At 36.0% G+C, this 23,105-nt stretch overlaps 1 protein-coding gene across 2 annotated transcripts in view; it reads left to right on the forward strand.

The window, feature by feature from the left end:
- LOC136029342 (uncharacterized) overlaps positions 1-23,105 on the forward strand; it is a 77,453-nt gene that overhangs the window by 39,189 nt on the left and 15,159 nt on the right. For both annotated transcript variants that reach the window (XM_065707633.1, XM_065707634.1), the window contains one exon: positions 10,810-11,035. In XM_065707633.1, the coding sequence (XP_065563705.1) occupies positions 10,810-11,035 (226 nt within the window). The remainder of the gene's footprint in view (positions 1-10,809; positions 11,036-23,105) is intronic.

Consider the following 23,105-nt stretch of genomic DNA (forward strand, 5'->3'; position numbering starts at 1 on the left):
ACGTATTTTGCCGTAATGCATCCGATAGAAATTTTGAGATGGATCTCTGTTGTCGTAGAAACTTCGAAAAAGGCTCATTCGATTGGATATTGAAAGGGCTAGTGCTCTTTTTATTCATGCAATCAGTAATTTGAATAAATCAATAAATAAGCGAGTCAAGCTAAAAACGAACAATAGTTAACATGAATAGGGCTGACAGCCCCCATGCCTTCTCAAGACCAGAACATAACTTGCACTTAACTTAAAACAAAATACTTTTTAAATGTTTTCATTTTGTTTTTACATGTTTAAAATGTTTTTAATAGATATATGAAGGGGGAAGTCCCACCTTGCACTCTAATTATAGCGCGAGTGTCTGGTGCCCTTTTTAAGAGTAACAAGGGGTTGGAGGGCAAGCCGCCCTTCTCTCAAGCCCATTCATTTTCCAAACGCATCCAGTCAAAATTTTGAGACAATCATTTTGATCAGTATAGTAGAACGGTCTAGCAAGTATGTCCTTAAGGATATTAGACATGTCAATCCTCCACAATTGTGCAATTGGCCCTTTATGCTTTAAAACTAAATATTCCTTTAAAATAGATCAAAAGGCATTGTATTTATGATTGCCAATAAGACATCCCAGCAATATATCGAGAACGACTGGGGATATTAAGTTGAAACTTTTGGGGATGCTACTATTACTACTTCTGCTCTTACAATTTAAATAAATAATAAGAGTGTAGTGTATCAAGCGTATAATAAGTGTATCCAGGTTTTCAAAGAGCATAGATAGAATCAAATGGGAATGATATTAAATTTTATTTCTCAGGTCAACTTCAGACAGAAGAAAAACGGAAAAGATATACAATATTTATTTTTTTCATGAAAAAGACTATGTCAATAAATTTGATTAAGGACAGAAATTTATTTAAAAAAAACTTTTTTCAACAAGACAAGTTTTTCAAAGAAATGTAAAGACCTCCGTTAAGCCAAGAATGAGCAAAAATAAAGTCAAATAGTATTCCAAATATGAAAACGATACGTATCGTTTTCCAAATATGAAAACGATATATGTTTGAAATATTTTCACCTTTCCAACTTTCATAAATGAAAATTGTATCTAAACCTTAACGAGGAATTTCAATTTATGTCAATTGAACTGACAATCCACGATCATTTGTTTTTTTTTTTTTTTTTTTTTTTTTTTTTTTTTTTTTTTTTTTTTTTTTTTTTTTTTTTTTTTTTTTTAGTAAAGCGCAAATTGTGTTCTTGTCTTGAGAAGGGATAGAGGTTATAAGCCCCACTCAGGTTAATTTCTGTTCGTTTTGAGTTTGGCTCGGCTATTTATTTTAATTCCTGTTCGTTATAAGTTTCATTTATTTATTGATAGTGATTTGCGGTAGTTTTACGCTTGGAAGATAATTTGACTCTATATTCACTCATTCTTCGCTTAATGGAGCTCTTTATTTTTCTTTGAAAAACTTGTCTTGTGGAAAATGTTTTTTAAATTAATCTACAACAAAGTCAAGATGATTTTTTCCTAGAGTCAATTTTAGGCGGAGCTAGTTTAATTTTAGCTCTAACGGAGACCTCAGTCTCCGCTCTGGCTTGCCGGCCATTTATTTTTGGCAGCGTACGGGATTGTGCGTCAAATGATAGGACAGCCACTTGTTTGGCGAGAGGTACGCTTTACGATTTGTTGACCTTGGGCACGGACACAACCGCGTTTTCTTTACTGTACCCTTTCCTTCAACCTCCATTCAGAATCATCAATATAATCTTGGCAATATTTTCCGCAAAATACCCTGCCTCAGGGCCAGACACTGGACAGGAAGACCAATGGCTATGTAGTGATTGAAATCAAGTTTAGTAGGCCCCTATTTGTCAATTTGTATCAACAAGGTTTTCCACAAAATACCCTACCTTATGGCCAGAAGTTGGACAGGATGGCTAGTGGCTGGATCTTGATTGAAATCACACTAACGGGCCTCTATTTGTGGATTGATATCAACAAAGCCTATTACACTCTAGGGTACAACTGCCCCGCGTCATAAAGACAGGGTTTGTAAAGTGTTTTTTAGTCTGTATCGCACCAAATGATCAGATTTTTTCGTCTTTCTTACTGTGTCAAAAGCCAAAAAGCACGAATTAAAAATAAAAGGCCATGCCTGAGTTCTTGTGAAATAATACCCCTGGGATTAAGAATCTCTAGTCTACATTTTTCTGGGCTTAGATTGTTTTGATTGGCGTTTTCGAGCTGAAAAGCCTCTTCCTAACTAATTTATCTACTATGGGTTGCCTCCCCGTGGTAGCATTATATTTGTAGGCATGAATATATAATGAGTCGGAGATAATAGGCTTGGGACTGTCTGTGCAGAATTTCGACTCTTGTTGATAGAAGAGCATCGCCAAGTGCTGAAAACCATGTTGCGACCAAGATGGGCCCAGGATTGCACAAAGCCTCCAACTTACTGGAGGTCCCAGGGACTTCTTGCTGTCCGGTTCTAAGCCGGCTTAAGCGCTTCGATGTAGACTTGAGAAGATATGTTGGTCCCCGTCCTGCACTAGTATCCAGGATCATTGCTTTTCCTGAGGCCAAAATAATTTCAAAGATTTAAAGAACATGAAAATGGGAACTTGGAATGTTACGACGTTAAAAAATGACCATCACATCGACATTTTGACTGACGAATTCAGAGATTGAACTGGATTTATTAGGAGTTTTAGAAACTCATATCCCAGGGGTAGGAAATATGAAATTAGGTGACACAGAATGCAGCTATTGTATTCTTGTCTGTAATTAACTTCCTCATAGCTGACTATGACGACCGCTACAAGTTCGTGGACGACCTGTCATTTATCCTGAAATATTTAGTTCAAAACGGAATTGTGACGTCAAAATTCAGTTCAAATTTTTTCAGTGTTTTCACAAAAGAATGCGCGGAGCTAAATTTTGAGATTAATGTAAACAAGTCGAAGATAGTGCGCTTTAACCCGCTAAAAAGTGATGTTATGGAGCCAAATGTTCCATTCCTTCTAACAAACAGTATCAAGATCCTTGGAGTTACTTTCTCCAATGACTTCAGCTTTGCCGCACATATTGAAAACGTGGTTAAAAGTGCAAACGCTAGTCTACAGACTTTAAACGGTATGCGTAGGTTCAGTGCGAACACAAAGAGTATTAAGTATGCATACATAGCGTATGTCCGCCCCATTCTGGAATATGCGTGCCCTGTTTGGGTGCCCTCAACACTTAGAACAGTGTATCTTTGTCAGGAGCTTGAATCGGTTCAGAAGCGAGTGGTATCGATCATCTTGGGCTGCCATTACATCTCCTACGAAAAGTCTCTGGAAGTGCTAGGACTGCCGTCACTCAAAACCAGTACGAAACTCTGATAATGAGTTTTGGAAAGTTCTTGCTTTCTAAATCTCAGCACCGTGACATTCCACCTGATCAACCTCTACCATCAAGAACGAGAAAGCAAGATAAGTTAGTTCCCGTTAAAGCAAGAACAAACCGATATGGTAATTCTTTCGTCCCGGTTTTCGTTAAAATGTACAATAAGAGTTAATATTTATAGTTGGATTTATATTTACAAGTGTAGTTTGAGTTTGAATATCTTGTAAAGAAACACAAATCAGCGATAGCTGTCAAGTTTTTGCTATTAAATCTGTCTACTACTACTACAATAATAGAATACTAATAGCTCATTTTATGACTAAAAAGTTCAGGGTATCTGTTATAGTAGTATATGCCCCTGTTGAACCAACTGATGGAGATACTAGTGACACAGATGAATTTTACTTACAGCTACAGGAGCAAATAGACAGGGTACCAGGTAGAAATATGGCGTTTTTGCTAGGAGATTATAATGCCCAGGTAGGTAGAAATAGGGATAGATGGTATCCTAGCCTAGGTAAATTTGGTGTAGGAAAAGAAAACAGTAATAGCTATAGACATTTTAAATTTTGTAGGTATAACAACCTTGTTATAACCAATATGGTGTTTGGTCACAAAATGGCCCATAAGTTGACATGGTATTCATGTGATGGTAAGACAGCAAACCTTATTGATTATGTTATTGTAAACCGAAGACTAGCAGGATCAATACAAGATACTAGGGTGTATAGGAGTGCTGTTATTGATGTTAAAAGTAAAGATCACCATCTAGTAGTGTCTAAGGTTCATTTAAAGCTGAAATTTCGGAAGGGTAACTACCTCTCGGAAAGTTATGATGTTGGTAGACTCCAGGATAAAAATTTGAGAAAAAATTTCCAGGAACAGTTGAATACTAAGCTTGGGAGTTTAAAATTTGACAATGTGGAAGATGGATGGAATAATTTTAGAAAAACAATTTGTGAAGTTGCTGATAGTGTCTTAGGCAAGAGTGCTAAGACTGCAACTAGGACTGTTAGTGAAAAAGCCTTAGGTTTAATAGAGAGTAGAAGGGGTTTGTACAATAATTATCTGAGTGATAGGTCGTATGAAAACAAAAGAAATGTAAAGAAAGTGGAGAAAGCATTAAAACATGAACTAAGGAGATGTGAAGTGGAGGCCATGGATAAAATTGCTGAGGATCTGGAAGATGCGGCTAGATGGCATAATAGTAAAATATTATACTGCCATGTTAATAAATTGAAAGGGAGTAGTCAATCCGGACTAGTCCCAGTTAAAGATAGAAATGGGACCACAATTAGTGATAAGGAAAAAGTTAAAGAAAGATGGATGGAACATTTTGAGAATGTGCTAAACCGAGATACAGTTGCAGGAAATGATATAGATGAAAATGAAAAAGTTTGTAATACCTTGGATGTGAAGGAAGATTTGTTTAGTGAGGAAGAATTAGCGACAGTACTAAAAGTATTAAAAAATAATAAGGCTCCAGGTGCTGATAGTGTGATAAATGAGTTTCTTAAATATGGTGGCTCTGAGGTTAGGAATAACCTACTGAAGATTATGAACATGATTTTTGAAAAGGGAAAGTACCTAATGATTTTTTAGACTTAGAGATGCTGTAGACAAAGTTTTACAAAGACAAAGGCTAACAATTAAGAAGTTCCTTCGTTGTCAAAAACCTTTGGTCCTCAGTTTTATCGATTATGAGCAAGCTTTCGATTCTGTTGATAGAAGAGCGTTAGCAAAGGTCTTATCCATATATGGTGTACCAGAAAAATACATTGAAGTGATTTGTGCTATGTACGAGAATAATACTGCTGCGGTTAAGGTAGGAAATGAGGTTAGCAACTGGTTTTGTATTAAATCAGGAGTTAAGCAGGGTTGTGTTTTATCCCCCTTTATATGGATCATTTTGATGGACTTCTTCTTAAGGAGCACAGGAAAGGCAATTGGAGACCACGGAATCAAATGGGGAGGAAAAACGCTCCTGGACTTAGATTATGCTGATGACATAAGCATATTAGATGAAAGTGTGAGCAAAATAAATGAATTTTAGAGGTTTTGCGAGTTCAGGGTGCTAGAATAGGCTTGAAAATTAATGTGAAGAAGAAGAAGAATAGCTAAGGCTCAGGGTGTTTTATACAGTTAAAAAAAGTTTGGAAGAATAGAAAGATAAGTCTGCAAACCAAGATTAGAATATTGGAAGCTACAGTGATGACAGTGGTCAAATATGGCTCTGAAGCATGGGCGCTCCGAAAAGCAGATGAAAATTTACTAGATGTTTTCCAGAGAAATTGCCTACGGATTGTTCTGGGTACCCGGCTGACTGACCGTATTTCAAACAGTGGGTTGTACGAAAAATGTCGTTCAATCCCGCTTTCTAGGGCTATAATGAAAGAAAAGTTGAGATGGCTAGGCCGTGTTCCACGGATGAAGGATGACAGATTGCCGAAGATTGTCCTTTTTGGCCAACCGTCTGGGGCTACACGGAAAGCAGGTCGTCCTTGTCTGGGTTGGGAGGATGTCATAAATAAAGATTTAAAGGGAATGAGAACTTCCTGGGAGGATTTTAAGAGGGAGGATTGAATAGATTAGGTTGGAGGAGGAGCGTGCGTAGCTGTGTTGGCCTCAAGTGACTTTGTGCTGCAGTGAGCTATTAGTAGTGGTAGTAGTAGTAGTATAATGGACATATTTATAGCTTTTAAGGTGTGTGTCGTCGAACTGAAGGTTTAAAATTAGTTTCTAAAATTATTAATTTGCAAACGCACTTGCATGTAGCTTTGACATTTTTTCACCTCTCTAATTGTTTTATTTCCGTTTCTAAGGAAGTGTTTCCCTACTTTTCCATACAAGTATTTAAGTTGAAATTAGTTTATCCGGTTTAAAATGACTAAGCAGTTAGGGGATATGCAGATACACATGGCTTGTACATTTATCAAGATGCCTGCATAAATATGTTGGAAGGTTTCGAGAAATGGCATTTAAATGTAGGTAAATTTTTCTATTTGGATCAGGGACACACACAATACTTTGTTTTTATGGGGGAGTGGCATTAGGCTGATTGTGTAATTCGACTCTGGTCAAATTTTCCTGCCCCCTGTTTACGTTTTTGGTTCAGACCCAAAAGGTACTTTGTCAGACTTGCATATTCTGTAAGAATATAATAGGGATATCTCTATGCAGAAATTATTCTTGGAAAGTAAGGTTTAAAGCAGGGAAGTAGACACTTGGGAAGTCGAGGGTTTGGAACTCCCCTCCGCCGATTGGAAATTTGAAGATCTGTACGGTTTTCCCCTCGTATATGATCATATGATTTGCACCGGTTTACCGTGGTTTTGTTTGCCCCCTCACCCTCGAAAGTTGTTTTTGCATTTGTGTCTGATTTGTTGTACGGAACTAGAAGACCAAATATTAATATTTTAGAAGTTCAATACCAATAAGAAATATTAAATTTTATGTGAACCGAAGATTCCAAACAAAGCCTTAGGTACCAATTGCTTTGGAATTTTTTTGCAAAATTAAGACGTCTCAATTCTAATTCTGTGATCTATAATACTTGAATATCAAAATTATCAATTAGGATGACAAACTTTTGGATTAAAAATAATTAGTCCTTGGAATAAAATTTGCGTGCTATTTGCTCGACTTTTTTAGATTATTCTGCCAAACTAAATCCAAATTTTGATAACATCTTATAGCGTTTGCTAACGTGTGCTATAAACCTGTATAGCTACGCACGCTCCTCCTCCATCCCATTCTGTTCAAAGCCTCCCTCTATGCCCCTCCGAAGAAGGTCCTGTTTTCCTTAAATCTTTCCTTACGATATCCTCCTATCCAATTCAGGGACAAGTAGGGACAACCTGTTTTTTGTTAGCCGCTAGACAGTTGGCTGACAAGGACATCTTGGGCAATTGTCATCCGTCATCCGTAGAATGTATCCTAGCCATCTCATCCTTTCTCTCATTATAACCCTAGAAAGCGGGATTGATCCGTATTTTTCGTAAAGCTTACTGTTTTAGATACGGTCAGTCAGTCTTATCATTGACCAACTCACCTCTTCACTTTCATTCATTCCTAGTCTTAACGACTCAGTCTTTTTAACATTAATTTTCAAGCCTATTCTTGCGCCCTGAACTCATAAAACCTCTAAACATTTATCTATGTTGCTAATATTTTAATCCAGGATGCTTAAATCATTAGCATAATCTAAGTCTAGGGGATTTTCACTTCCCCATTTGATTCCGAGTTCTCCCATTAATTTTGCTGTGCTCTTTAGAACAAAGTCCATAAAAATGATTTATGTAAATGGAAATAGAGCACAACCCTGCTTGGCTCCTGATTTAATACGAAACCAGTTACTAACCTCATTTCCTACCTTAGCTGCAGCAATTTTATTGTCACTCATAGCATTAATCACTTCAATGTATTTATCTGGTATACCAAATAAGTATAGGAATTTTGCTAAGGCTCTTCTATCAGCTGAGTCAAACGTTACAATTTGAAAAGAAAAACACAATGTTGTACAGGCTCTTAACAGTCATTTTTTTTTTTACATAATAAGTTTTTTTTACTGTTACGACTGTTTACTTAGACGTTTGAATATTTCCCGAGAAAATGTTTCAAGTATCAGTTTTAGTTATTATACTTTGGCTGATCCTGCTTCATATCCAATTTATCTCCCATGGTTCCTCACTGAAAAAGTGCCCATCTAGTTCTCAGATATTAAATACGGAATTTCTCGCTGTTCAATTCGATATCTGCATATTAATTTATCTCGTTTATGATGCTCAGTTTCTTACAATCTGGCTGCAAATTCTAAGACTTAATAAAAATCTAATCTAAAATGTGATCAAAGCTAAAAATAAACATCTCTTTAAAATATGATTTTGACGTAAATGTCAAGACTACTACAAATTTGTCGTATCGTTATGCCACCTACTTCGGATACAAGCATGAACACTCCTACCCCGTTCCTTTCCATTCAAAGCTTCTACTTTGGCCACTTCCCAAGAAATTCCATATGATTTATTCCTTTTATTGTCATACCTCACGGTTACCCAACCTTTGTTGTGGGTTCAAACCACTTCAATCTTAAATACTCGTACTTTGACCTTAATTGACAGGCTTATTTCTAAAATCATCTCTAAAAGACCCATGTAACTAGCATCTAGTATAGCATTCTTCTCTTTTTTTAGTGGTTATGCATATGTACCTTATTTAGTATGTACCTTATTATGTATGTACCTTATTATAGCATGTACCTTATGTACTTATTATAGTATGTACCCTATTATGTACCTTATTTATCACGTTTGCTTAAATTTAAACCTTATTCGGATTCTGTTGCTCTTCTATTCAGTTTCTGTGTTGAGCAAAAAAATCTTCTGCTAATGTATGTTCTACATCTCCCCAAGAGCCTCCATCTTTGGTTATTAGTATGACACTACCAGAGTTAACAAACGTATTCAACTCTTCAGTTATTTTCTCAACTACCTTTAAAGCACTTGGGGCCACAGCCCCTACCCTAAAATATATTGTCTTCTTTGAATTTATCATGGTTACAGTGACAGCTGCAACCTAGTAAACAGCAAACCACGGTATAGTAACAAAAGGTTTAAAGATATATTTTGAGAAAGAAGTTATCTCGGGATAAACAAAAGCTGCTATTTTACGCTAATTTAGGAATGGAATATTATTTCGACTAGTCTTTATAGTGAAAGTTTGTTGCGAAACAGATTAATGGGAATTTCGAGAAAGAGCCTGAAACCTCTCGAAAATGATGTTGGACTGAAAGGAACAGTACACCATTGGAATCGAAATAGTTGATGACGCATGAAAACCCCTCAACCTACCTTAAACAACAAGGGAAATCATTTTTTTTTTTTTTGCTTTGAAAGCACGGTTATGTCTCCTTTTTTCTTTTTTCCCCGGGGATGATTGTATCGTACCTATCGTCGTAGAATTTTTGGAGAAGACTCATTTGAAAGGGAATTTTTATATATGGTATTTTCTATTTATAACAAAAGAGATCTAGCCAAAGCAAGGGTGCGTTTTCTGCCATTTTATCTTACCAAATATTAATTTTTGCCCAAACAGGATCACAATGCCAGAGAATGGAAATTCTAAGATAGTTGATCAATTTTTCACGGTTAAGAACCTAAACCGAATGTTTTGAACCCCCATTGGGAAAAACGAACGAATAGGTTTTTTCAGTGTTACTCATCATCATCAGTAATAAATTAGAAACTCGAGACGGGTGAAAGCCTTGAGCATAAGTAGGAGTTTCAGAATGCATGACCATGGACCCATTTTCACGGGGATGAAAGTTGTATGGAAGTCATTTTCATATAATAAAAATTTATGGGATTTTACAGAATTCAAATACTTAAAAAATCGCTAAACACATTCGCCAACATTCACTCTCCTGCAAAGTGATTGTGAAAAAGGATAGGGCCTGGTTTGACATAATGGTTTTTGACATAATGTACCCAATAAACATTTTCTATGGGGTCTCAGGTGGCTCAGGAAACGGTATTGGGACATGTTAAAGGGTGATATTCGTAACAAGCTGTGTCTTAACTGTAAAAGCATGTCAATCACAAATACCTAATGGAAAGCAAAATTGCCCATCTTATAAGGCCGTCTAGTGAAACTTTCAGATCCTTTCGTGCTAACATAGTGCTACTCAGGTAGGGTACTGTTTTGACCACCTCCAAGAAACTTGCAATAATCTTGTTTAAGCCTTATCTTGGCAGTCCAGACTTTCTCTTACTTACTTGTTGGCTATTTCTCAGAACTATTCTAAAAATATGGTGTTTATCTATCAGGAGGGTGTCCTCAAGCCACCCTTTCAAGATGCATATCCTGACTGGGATCAAATCACTAGAGTTAGAAATTGCATGTGGTATCTCAATCTATATATTAATATCTTTTGTATATTAAGCTTCATGCTTCATTTTCGTATATATGATTTTATATTTAATTAGTACCCTTTCTAGTTGGATATTTTCGGACATCTTCTGGTGAAATAAGTTGAATCCCTCCAACCTTTTGAGAATTAGTTATACCGTTATTAATGTGCCCGTGGATAAACATCCTAGGGAATATCTTGAGGAGCACCACAACTTGTTTATGGACAAAAATAAATTCGGTAGTATTTTTTCTTTTGGGGACAATTATATTGTAAACGAAAAAAAGGGAAAGGGCTACTAGCAGCCCAAATGAAGTAGACTATATACACCTTTTTAAGATTTATTTCTATAGTTTAGTAGGTGGATAATAATCGTTGAGGTTTTCCCTTCTTTCAGTCAGTTACCTTTTTTTCTATTTGTGTAAAGTTTTCTTTTTTCCATAAATTTTCTCTTCCATCATCTTCTTTTTAGGTAGAGACAAGGAGGCTAATTTAAAGCCATCTTAAATTTTTCTATTTATAGTTTCTCCAAGAAGTACAATCGTCACTTTTATACTGACAAAGAAACGGGCAATTCTCAATGGGAAAATCCTGTCGACATAGAACTTAAGAAGGAAATAAAGTCGTTAGTGGTCAAAGAGTTTGGTGGCATAGATGATGAATGTGATAATGTGTCTGATTCTGGCATAGTGAACAGCGAGATGTTTAATCCCTCAGCTAATAGACCGTTATCTGCTCCAAGGACACTGGTAAATTGAGTCTTAACATATTTTTAGATTCCTTGGATTGTATTTTCTTTAAGTTGTCTAATCAAGGCTTGGGGAAAAAAATGAAGAATTAGAGTATTTTTTCTTTTTGATAAAACTGTTTTCCCCCACTTTCTTTTGTATAGATCTATTGCCCATCTATAACAAAACTAATTGAAAAAAAGCTGTATCTGTAAAATAAGTTTTTTAAAAAAAGTAAAGAACTTCATTAGACCAAAAAGAATAAAATAATTTACCAAACATAAAACTACCACAAAACAGCATCAATAAATAAATGAAACTCAAAACGAACAGAGATTACAAATTCATAAACGAGCAGAAATTAACTTGAGTAGGGCCTAAAACCCCTATCCTTTCTAAAAGCCAGAACATAAATTTGCACTTTACTGAATTTTTTTTTTTTTTACTTTTATAACTTTAGTAAATCAAAAATTAATTACGATTTTAAGGAATAAATATAAGCATATGTATTTTGAACTGACAGTGCGCATTCATTTGTATTTTTTTTCAGTAAAGTACAAATTATGTTCTGACTTTTAGAAAGCATAGAGGTAGCAGTAGAATTGATAGTAATAGTCTTAGCTTTAGTAGCAATAGTAGCAGTAGCAGTAATAATAATAGTAGTAATAGTAGTAGTTGTAGGAGTAGAAGCAGTAGTATCATGATGCAAATATTGTCTTTTGGTTAGTTCAACATCCCCCATAACAAGCCTCGTAAGTTTTAATTTCGCTCAAAAAACTATTCCTAAGATATTGCAGTCACAGCAGTAGTATTAGTACTCAACTAAATACAATTAGCCGTTGCCGTGACCTTGCCGATATATATTTTTGATTATCTGTATACTCATATGCTTCTCGAAATTTTCTTCTTAATGCTCTTAGCCTTTGAAACAGTTGCAATAGAAATTTTAGGTGGAGCAGTAGTAATAGTAGCAGTTGCTCATATTGTATTTTGGTCAATTGATCTTCCCCTTACAGTACTCTCTACGATGGATGAATGGATGATAGACTATCTGTCAACAAATGAAAATGATATCATTCTTATAAAATCCTGAAAAAGGCTTATGCCAGCTTCATCTTGGCTTTGTCTCCAATTGGCCAATGTGTTGATTGAAACTTGATTTTAATTCAAGTATTGTTCATGTTCGACATTGCTCGTCATGAGTCTAACAAACATCTTGATCATCCCTTAGTTCTACGGCTATCGACCTTAGTTCTGCCCTAAGATGGATGGATGGATGATAGACTATTGATCAACAAGATTTAGTTCAATTTCCCCCTCAATAATCTGTCAAATTTTCACCTTCATACGCGTTGCCTTAATTGTACTTCCTTATTGTACTTAATTGTAGCCATAGTAGTAGTGGTAGTAGTAGAAGAAGTAGTAGCAGTAAGATGTAGTTCAAATTTCCCCCAACGTTTTCTCAGATGTTTATTTCAGTATCCTTAGCCTTAGTAGTACTCACCACAGAAGAAGTAGTTTTAGTGATAGTAGAGCTAGTAGTAGTAGTAGTTGTGATACAATTAGAAGCAGTGGCATCTGTAATAGTAGTAGCATGCAAATATTGTCTTGTTGGTCAATTAATCATTTCCCTTATCATTTGTTGAGAGTTCTAATTGTAATATACTCAGCCATTCCTGAGTTACTCCCTTTTGACAACCCATATGCACAAAACATGTTTTGATTTAGTTCAACACTCCCCTCAACATTCCCTGAAAGACTTATTTTAACACCCTTCGTATTTTGGGAAAGAAGAAGTCAAACAGCCATACCTTTTCTCAATAACACATACTATATGTGAACAATTAACAAATTGCCTAGCTTACAGCTCGAGGCCCTGAGGCCTTGAATAGGGGTTGACATCCTCAAACGAAAATTACTGAAACTTTCAACAATACAGAAAAAAACAGATGTCTCAAAACTGTGTTTGGACGTTTTTTTCGCAAAATCATGGACGTGGGTGGTATTGATTTTGTGGGTGATTAGTTCACTTTGACTCTTAAAAAAGACACTATAACTTCAGATTTCAAATCAATTAAGCCTTATTTGAAGTTTATACGAAGTTTCTTTAGTTCCATCAAAACCTTATATGCCCCTGGGGTATAACTTGAGCCCTTGCTCCAGGGCTCTGGGGGTATGTGTTAACCCTGAATGCATTGTTTTATGTTCATTGGACTATTCTGAACAAGATCACTATCTCACAATTTCAATCAGATGCGTTTGGTGAAAATAGGGGTAGTTGAGAGGGGGTTTAGTTTACATTCATCACTTTTGACTATCAGAAGGGAACTAGAACGTCGAATTTTAAACCAAATGAGCCACCTCTAAAGTTTATACAACCATCCCTTCCATAAAACCATAAATGAACCTGGGGAATAATTTACAACCCTTGCCCCAAGACTCCGGTGGTTTGTATCAACCCAAAAAGCCTTGTCATCCACAAAGACATAGACCCTTCAACTACGCTGAACAAATGGCTATCTCAAAATTTTTATTGAGTGTCTTTGGGGAAATGATGGGCGTGGAAGGGGGGGGGGCAGTTCCTATCTCAAATCACTTTTGACTCTTAATAAGGGCACTGTAACTTATAATTTCAAATCAAATGAGCCCCATCTGAAGTTTGTGAACCCCATGTGAATGAAGTGAATGAGCCCCATCTGAACTTACAGATGGCCTAGGGCGCTTGGGGGGAGGGCTGTGTCAACCCTGGAGATATTTTGTATGTTCCTTAGACTATTTTGAACAAAATGAATATCTCAAAATTTCAATCAGATTTGTGGTGAAAAGAGGGGTAGTCGGGGGCGGGGCTAGTTGCCCTCCATACCTTTTGACGCTTAAAAGATAACTAGGACTCTTAATAAGGGCACTAAAACTTCCAAGTTCAAATTAAATAAGCCCAATCTGTAGTTTATATGAGCACCCATTCTATAAAAACCTTATGTGCCCCTTGGACACAACTTACAACCCTTGTCCCAGAGGATCTGGGGGGTTTGTCGATGCTGAAGGCATTTTATATATTCCTTAGACTATTTTGAACAAAATGGTCATCTCATAATTTCAGTCAGATGCGTTTGGTGAAAAGAGGGGTAGTCGAGGGGGGCTAGTGTCCCTCCGTCACTTTTCTCTCAAAAGGGAACTAGAACTTTCAATGTTCAACCAAATGAGTACTATCAAAAATTAATGAAACCCTCCCTTAAATAAAAACCTTAAATGTCCTCGTGACATAGCTTACAACCTCTTCCCCCAGGCTTTAGGGTTTGTCTCAACCCCAAAAGCCATGTTACATGATCTTTGGACTATTTGAATAAAATGGCTATCTCAAAATTTCTATTGGATGCATTTCGGGAAATACGATGTGTTTGGGGGGGATAACTGCCCTCCGATCTCTTTGACTTATAAAAAGGGTACTAGAACTTCTGATTACCAATCCAATAAACCCCCTCCGAAGATTACCCTTTCTATAAAAACCTTATATGTCCCCAGGCCATAACTTGGAACCCATGCCTTTTTTTTGGGGGGGGGGGGTCGTCATCCTTAAAAACATAATTTCTGGAATTTTCAACTAAGTTCAACAAAGTGGCTATCTTAAAATTTTGACTTGGTGTGTTTGAGGAAATGATGGCCGTGGGAGGGAGTTGGTTGCCTTCCAATTATTTTGGCTATTAAAAAGCACTCTAGTCCCTTCAATTTCTAATCGAATGGCCCCTTTTCGAAGTTTCTGCGACAACTCCTTCTATGCGAAGTGCCCTGGTCCAAAAAAAAAGAATAAATAATACATTTTGCCAACTTCGTTCTCTACTTAGGCAGCGCTATTGCGCTGACTATGATAATAGATTTCTACTTGTATGCGAGCAGATATGAAATTCAATGTATTTTGTCCCTGTTTTGTCAATGCCTTTGTGTATTCTGGTGCTCTTGTAGTATTCTCGATGTTTTTAGAAAATAGATAAATCATTACGGTTATTTGGTTGAGCTTTAAAAAAAGGGGGGAGAAAACTGATCATCTTTAAAGGAAACAACAAAACTTACCTGTTACTTCAAATGTGATGCTTGGAATATAAAGGGTATTATCCTCTCTCTGATTTTATTGCATTTCTTTTTATTTCTTTTTTAAATTGCCCCCCCCCCCCGAAAAACGTTAAAAGTAATCATCAGTTGCATTTTAATAGTAAATTACTAGTAACATTTTTATGCTTGACATCCCTCTTTCATTTATGCGTTAAATTAAATTCTGGGATTAGCTTGTTCGTGTCATATTCTTGTATGAAGCTATTGACTCCTTGTTTTTTTTTATTTTAACCTCCCTCTCTACTATCACTGAAATGATAATGTTCTACTGACATGGGGGGAGATGTGGCCACGTTTATATTTTCCTTGTAAATATCCCAGGATACTTAAACACTGAGATACATTTAACAGGTTGTTCAGAAGCTATCTTTTGCTTTAGTTTTTTAAGCTATTTGTTTTTAGTCTTAAATGCACATTAGAAATCAGTAACATGTACTTAGCACAAGCATCGAACTCCTCTGTTTATGAACCTGCTCTACTATCCTCGCTTACAAATCACTCTCGTTGCTAGACAGCTGTGGTTCCCATTCTGGAATATTTATCTGACAGCAATACTACGTGCTCCAACTTTTGCAGGCAAAACGTGAAAACCCACCATTGCCGAAGAGACAACGTAATTTAACAGCGAATTTTTACTCCAAAACCTAAAGCTATACCAACGCTGATACCAACTCTGAAGCTTGTGAATGGCAGTTAGATGAGATAATAGACTTTGCAAAGTGAAAGATTCTAACGTAGCAGATCGTGTATAATACTGTAAAATAATTTGAACTCTAGTGTAATCCTCGAAGTACAAAAAGTTTTATGTTGTGTCAGAAAACTAGTCAGTTGAGCCAGATGCTAGGTTTAGTGAGGGGGAGGGCTTTAAAGTGGTCAAGGATCAACCCTATGAACTAATCTGATTTAAACAACGTGCGAAATGCTTACTTCTCTACTAAAAGGTGTCATTGGTAAGGATAGAGTGTAGATTGGATTTAACTTGTTTTTTTTTATAAAGAGTCAGTATTTAAATTTGTTTTTACACCAAGTCATAAATTAGTGTGTTTTGAATCTGAATCAGGACTTAGCTCATTTGGACACAAAAGCAGTACCTGGCTCTTTTTTGCACAGTCATTGCCTGATTTTGGATAGCACACAACAATTGGACCATAACACTGAAGTTGTCGACCTATCGATAGATCATTGTGTCTCATGAGTGAAATATGTACAAAAAATTGGACGTATCCTGTAAACAGCTAGAAAGAATCGATTGATTTCAGTCCAAAAGGTCATTCAAATGAGTTGACAGTCCTTGTGATCCAAGTTTCCCCGACATTGTCACTGTTGAGGAGAACGGACCATATGGATGGTTTTTCGAAATTGACGGTTAAATACTAGTGGAACTTCGTGACTCGGTAAAGGATTTTGTTTTCCCTTATAGGACTATTCAAGTTCAGGCTGTACATTTGATACCATTCTTCTGCTGCAGTCCCAAGTCTAAAAAATGAAAAGGCAAGAGATCTGAAATCATGAACAGAAGTGACTAGTAACAGTATATGGAAGCACTGTTGGACCGGTGGGAAGACTGCAAATTCAGACATAGTCGAATCAGCTCTAAATGGTTACCTGGAGAAATCTAGAGAAGGTAAACAGGAGGGTTTGGTAAAAGTACTGGATGACTGGCACCCATCCCCTCCTCCCTGTAGTACTTCCTGGCTGAAAGGCCATGAAATAGAAATCAGCACCTCCGGTTGGGACTGTAAAGTCGAGTGTCACATTCTTTACCTTTACCCTTTTCCACTTGAAAGCAGAAACATAGTTTGGAGAAGCAAAAGCTTGTGGAACAACTACACATTATCCAAATAATTCTCTCCGAGACAGACTATTAAACCATACTTCAGCACATACACTGTAAGCACTAGATCAAAAACAAGCAAAAATCATCTTGGCTCCAGGTAAGAACTCTATGCAGGTTCACAAAATGTAGTACCATATTCAAAAATATATCCTAAGTTCCACACTTTCCGTAAAAACTTAACATTTACTATCTACCATTATCCTGCAATCAACCGAAATCGGTGCAAAAAAAAAAAAAATCAATGTGCTGCTCGTTAACTACGTCTACAATGAACAATTAAGGCAAACTTACAATGACTAGAAATTACCATAAATAAGTTTGATACCGTCATTTCTTCAAACGTTTCAAAAGACCCGAATTTGTGCTTACTGCGCTTTATATTTGTGTTTTACAGGAAACTAATTGAATGGCATGAAGTAAAAGTTTTGTGTTTTTCTATGCATTTGAATGATTATCTTAGATCTATTGAAAGAATGGGATTTATAAAGAAAAACTATCGATGGAAATATTTTTCATATTAGACCAAGTACTAAGTTGATTGCTACAAATATAACTGTTTTTAAGAAAACATCTCTAGAATTTCGAGCCGTATTTATTTATTTTTTAATTTGAAAAATGAACTATTAGATTTTTTTAGCAAAGGGGGAATGACACTAAATTTTTAGTGGGTTTGACGGGGCAGAAGTATGACTGAAGAAGTGTGAGATTTTGGGTAGCTATGGGCCAGAGGGCCCTTTGGAACTTGCCTTGGGAGGAATCCCACTTAAGAAATTACTTTAGTACAGTTTTGTGGCAAAAGATGTGGTTATAAAACATACGAATCGCTGCTACCTTCAAAAAATAAGTATTGAAGGAGAACAATAAGCATTTACTTGAATGTGGTTGTTTTATTTGTATTTTAGATATGTTTCTGTTTATTAGGGTTGTTAAAAAATATTTCCATAGGAATGCTGACTTGATGGGCTCATATACTTCCAAGGAATTTTATCACCTTTTTCACTCAGCGACTACAGCATACAGCGCTAAGTGGGCTGAACTGTCACAAAAAGTTAAGCTCCTCTTCCCTCCGAGGAAAAGCTGTTTGGGAGCCAGGCTGCTTGTGATAGTGATTTACCTCTAGAATTATTCAATTAATCTTGTTGTGGATCAATGCTGCTGCTTTCATTTTCTTTTTTTCTCGCGGTCAACAATCTATAGCGCAGGAACGGTAAAGATAAAAATTGAAAACTTTTTTGGATACATAGATCGTGAAATCAGAAAACAAAGTTCTTTTGGAGTTGAAAAAGTGTACAATAGTTCGAAAAAATTATTTTTTTAGTCTTTTATAAGCTATCGAAACGAAAAAGTGCAAAACCATCGTAGCCTAAAGCAAATGTTTCAAGGGTCTTCGATGTAGGAGTTGTAGAGAGTATTGATTTATCTCTTCGAAAGCCTGGAATTTAAGTCTCTTCAATTCAAACTTTTACTTTTTAATAAAATTTCGGATTTTTTATAGAAGTATCTGATATTTCACATGCATATGAAGCTTCGGCCCTAAACTAAACTACAACATATCGGACTGTAATCAGACTCAAGTGGTGGATGAGAGAGAGGTTTCAAAAGCCTTGCCATCTTAAAATCTTCCAGACGGAGTTATCATATTTCGACTGAACTGTATGAGAACTAATAGCTAGTCTTCTAATTGTACCTATTTGACGCTTGGACATGATATCACCTCTGTGAAGGAGGAAGGATCTCTAAATTTTCATAATCAAGACATCTACCGCAAGAGTTATCAGACTTTAACCGAACTTGGTTCAAAATAAGTGCAAATAACATGGTTATTTTTTTGGGATCAGAACTCGTTAAACCTATGTGGGATAAGGAAAGGGGGAGGGAATAGGATTCTCCAAGTTTTGTGATCAGGATCTATGCCAGATGTGGAAGTCGGCTCTCAACTAAGCCTGGCGAAAAGTGGTGACAAGTCTTTGTAATGCCTTTTGTGTGCCGTCCTTGATGCAGTCTCTTTAAGGGGGGGGGGGGATTAGTTAATTCTAATAACGGGCATTTGCCAGAATGGCTGGTCAGAGTTTAATCAAATTGGTAAGAAGTCCGGCGTCTAGGCCTGAACTCCAAGCCTAGACACGAGGGAATAGGGTCTAAATTTTTTAGGCCAAGGAATTTTTACGTCATAACCAACCTTATTAGAGGTCACAGCTAGTGTACTTCTTTTGCTTTTGAAGTTCATGGACCATTCAGAACTCTCGAGGGTTGAGTCCCTCCTCCCTTTGGGAGTCTGGGCCCAGTAATCCCTATGTGGGGGAGTGATCAAAGGGTCGCACAAAATTTTAGACTGTTGTCGTCTGCACATATACAAGAAGAGGGCATCGGATTTCAATTAAACTAGGTGTGAAGTAAGAGCTAGGTCTGTACCTTTATTGAATTTTTGGACATGTTGACCTCTTTGGATATGACCTTTCGGTTTCAAAATTACTCGTCGTCATCCTAACCGTAAGATGGGATAGGTGAATTTGGCCAAACCCAGTCAGCAGCTACATTTAAGCTTTTGAGTGTCCGTGCTCTCTACAACCTGTATAAGAGAAAGACTAAGTTCTTGTTATCAGCATCCATCAAAAGGACTTTACCAATCTCAATGAAATATGGCATGAGTTTATTGCCAGATTTTTAGTTTTATCTTCAAAGGGGGTTTGAGCGGTGATCTATGCAGTATTCTCTGCTAAAAGCAAGTACTGCTTTATGTCCTGTTTCATTGGTTGTCACGATTGTATTTTTTTTTTCATCCCTACTGTGATACGGATGATCAAAAAACATAGGAAATTAGCCAAGGTTGTCACACAGGTTACCAAGCAGGAGCTCTATATAGTTATAGCGAAATTTAAAAAGTAGTCTTCAATATATCCATTTCATATTTGCTTTGTGCAAGTTTAATTTTTGGGACTTTCTAATTCTACGGCAAATAGGAAAAGGAGCTTACACGGATTTCCCTGTGGAACATCCTTGCGTCTTCCTCATCAACTGTGACCCATGGTTACGTTCGCTAAACTTCACGTTGCCTTGGAACCAGGGCCCCATTTTCATAATAATTTATTCTGCTAACTTTCCTATTTTCCTATTAAAGAAAAAAAAATCCTCGCATATATGAATCTCAACATTTATGTCCGTATTATCAAACTTCTTTTCTCAATTATCCCTATTTATTTGCAGAGGAAGTTTCACCTGGAGTAGTGCAAAATACTTCCGGTTGCGTGATTGAAAATATTGAGTTAAATCACGCATAAACACTACATTGCGTGACTTTCCAGCCATCTTCACCCCCTGTTAGTCACAACTATCCCTTTCAAACTTCCCTTCAATTTCGCATAATGTCTGCTATGGTCACGTCATTCTATGAAAACTATGCTGAAACATGATACTCATTCAGTTGTTTGATAGTTTAATAGTGTTAGATGACTGACATATTCCTGGGGTGCTAAAATTTAGTTTTGCAATTTTGTTGAATATTTGTCAGCACACTAAGCTCTAAGTAGGAGGAAATAAAAGAGCTATTGTTACTCTTCAGCTATGGAAGGATACATTTCGAAAAGAAATCACCAATACAACAGCACAAACACATAGATAAACATACACCATAATAAAAAAAAAACAGAAGGAGAAACTTACATAAGTAAGTATAAGTTGTCATTTACCAAATATTAAAAATAACAAAAAAGACAAATAATTTAGAGGCGGCAACCCAACGCAAGGGCTCATCAGGAGAATGCACACTTGCCTATAGGGTTTCGGCATCCTATATATATATATATATATATATATATATATATATATATATATATATATATATATATATATATATATATATATATATATATATATATATATATATATATATATATATATATATATATATATATATATATATATATATGTATATATATATATATATATATATATCTATATATATATATATATATATATATAATATATATATGTTAGTTTACCTATTGTTGCTAAGAAGAGGGATATATTAACAGGATAAGCTTATTTTGGTGTTACTTGGTTGTTTTACATTTGCTGGTTGTTTTTTGTTGTTTTTTCATAGGCATGTATTTTGGGGGTGATACCTGACACGGGGATGCCATGGATATTCTGTGGTAGCCACAACACTTGACTGGGTAGTGAATTTAATGTGGCGAAACCCTATAGGCAAGTGTATTCTCCTGATGAGCCCTTGTGTTTGGTTGTTGCCTCTGAATTATTTGTCTTTATTGTTTCTATTGTTTGGTAAATGACGACTTATACTTATTGACGACATGACTGCCTGTCCATGGATTATTCTTTATGGTTGATTGTGTATGGCTATGCTGTTTGACCTATGTGATTGTGTGGATGAGTAGGGTTAAGGCCTCATTCAAGTGCTGGTCTATATTAATCACTAATTTAGGAAAACAGTCTTTCTTTTCTCTTTCTGTCTTTTTTTTTTTTTTTTTTTTTTTTTTTTTTTTTTTTTTTTTTTTTTTTTTTTTTTTTTATGTGTGTTCTGTTGCATTGGTGGTTTCTCTTTTCATATATATATATATATATATATATATATATATATATATATATATATATATATATATATGTTTATTTATTTGAGCAGCTAGTATATATATATATATATATATATATATATATATATATATATATATATATATATATATATATATATATAATTGTTAATGTATCGTTTCTTTTTCTACATACCTCCCCAGTTTATGAGTGCGTGTGATGAGACAACTATTTTATGCATATAGGACTCTGACACTGAAGAACGGGCGTTCTTCTGGCACAAAGCGCGTTCAAAAGCATTGCCGCTATTTCTATTATTTAATTTTCAAACGAGGGATAACATTTTTTGCGAGAGAAGAACTGATAACCTTGGTTCATCAACAATCCTCTTTTCTTATTCAACAAGGATTCTATGACATATATTGTTGGTTAAAACGAGCAACAATCGTCCGAGCTGGTTTTTTTCAGTTTCAGTTATGAGATCAGAAAGTTGGTAATTATAAAGCAGCTGCTGTAACTCTAGTTCTTGCATCCGTCTTCGTTTTACTCCATCTTACCCAAGAAATAAAAAAAAATCCTCCCCTTTCTAATTTGATAAAAACTCTTTGGTAGCTTCTCCGATAGAAATAAGGTTTTCATGTTGGCCAACATAGTGGAAAATAATTTTACATCTACACCCTATAAAAAACTGACTCGGACGATTACCTTCAATGCATTGCTGTTATAGGGCTAATCTTTTTCATTCTTAATATTCAATCTTTCTTCGGCACTTAAATACATGAAAAATGGAAGATGATGCATAAAGCTGCAATAAAAAAATACTTCATTAATAACTTCTTCTACCCTTGCACCATTAACTGGACCAGTAGGAATCAAAGCACCCTCTTCATCAACTACAGGCAATGTTTTAGAAAAAAAAATTATAAACATATTTTAGACAGTTTCGTTTCGCCATTAAGATAGATGTTAATATATATAAAGGGTGATCCAAAAATATTCGTACCCATGTTTTATTCGATAAAAATTTTATTCGATTAACAAATATCCTTTCTGTTGCAGGACATAAAAGGTGAACCTTTGGATGATCGTTTGCAGCTATAGTTGCCCCAAACATGTCTTGGACCAATCAGCAGAAGATATTCTCCCTGGAGACCTATTTTGTGACAAAATCATACCAGAGTGTACAAATTCAGTTTCGAAAACTTTTCAATTGTCGCAACTTATTTTGCGACCTATTTTGGACGAATGTCTCCAAAATAGTTATGGACTTATGTTCTAAATCCACAGGGGGAACTTATTCAGGCTGGAAAAAGAAGAAAATGTTGCTGCAGTGAGGGACTCAGTAGGATGCAACCCTAGGAAATCAGTGCATAGACGCAGCCAAGAACCCGGAATGACAAAGGAGTGCAAGGGCATGCAAGGAATGCAAGGACAGAAGAAAAAATTGCTGCAGTAAGGGACTCTGTAGGACGCAGCCCTAGAAAATCAGTACGTAGACACAGCCAAGAACTCGAAATGACAAGGGACTCACTGTGGCGTGTTCTCACGTTTAATTGGACAGTGTAGTCCCTCACTACAGCAATGTTTTCTTCTTTCCTT

This window comes from Artemia franciscana, chromosome 7 (genome assembly GCF_032884065.1).
Source record: "Artemia franciscana chromosome 7, ASM3288406v1, whole genome shotgun sequence".
In the NCBI taxonomy this organism is placed as follows: domain Eukaryota; kingdom Metazoa; phylum Arthropoda; class Branchiopoda; order Anostraca; family Artemiidae; genus Artemia; species Artemia franciscana.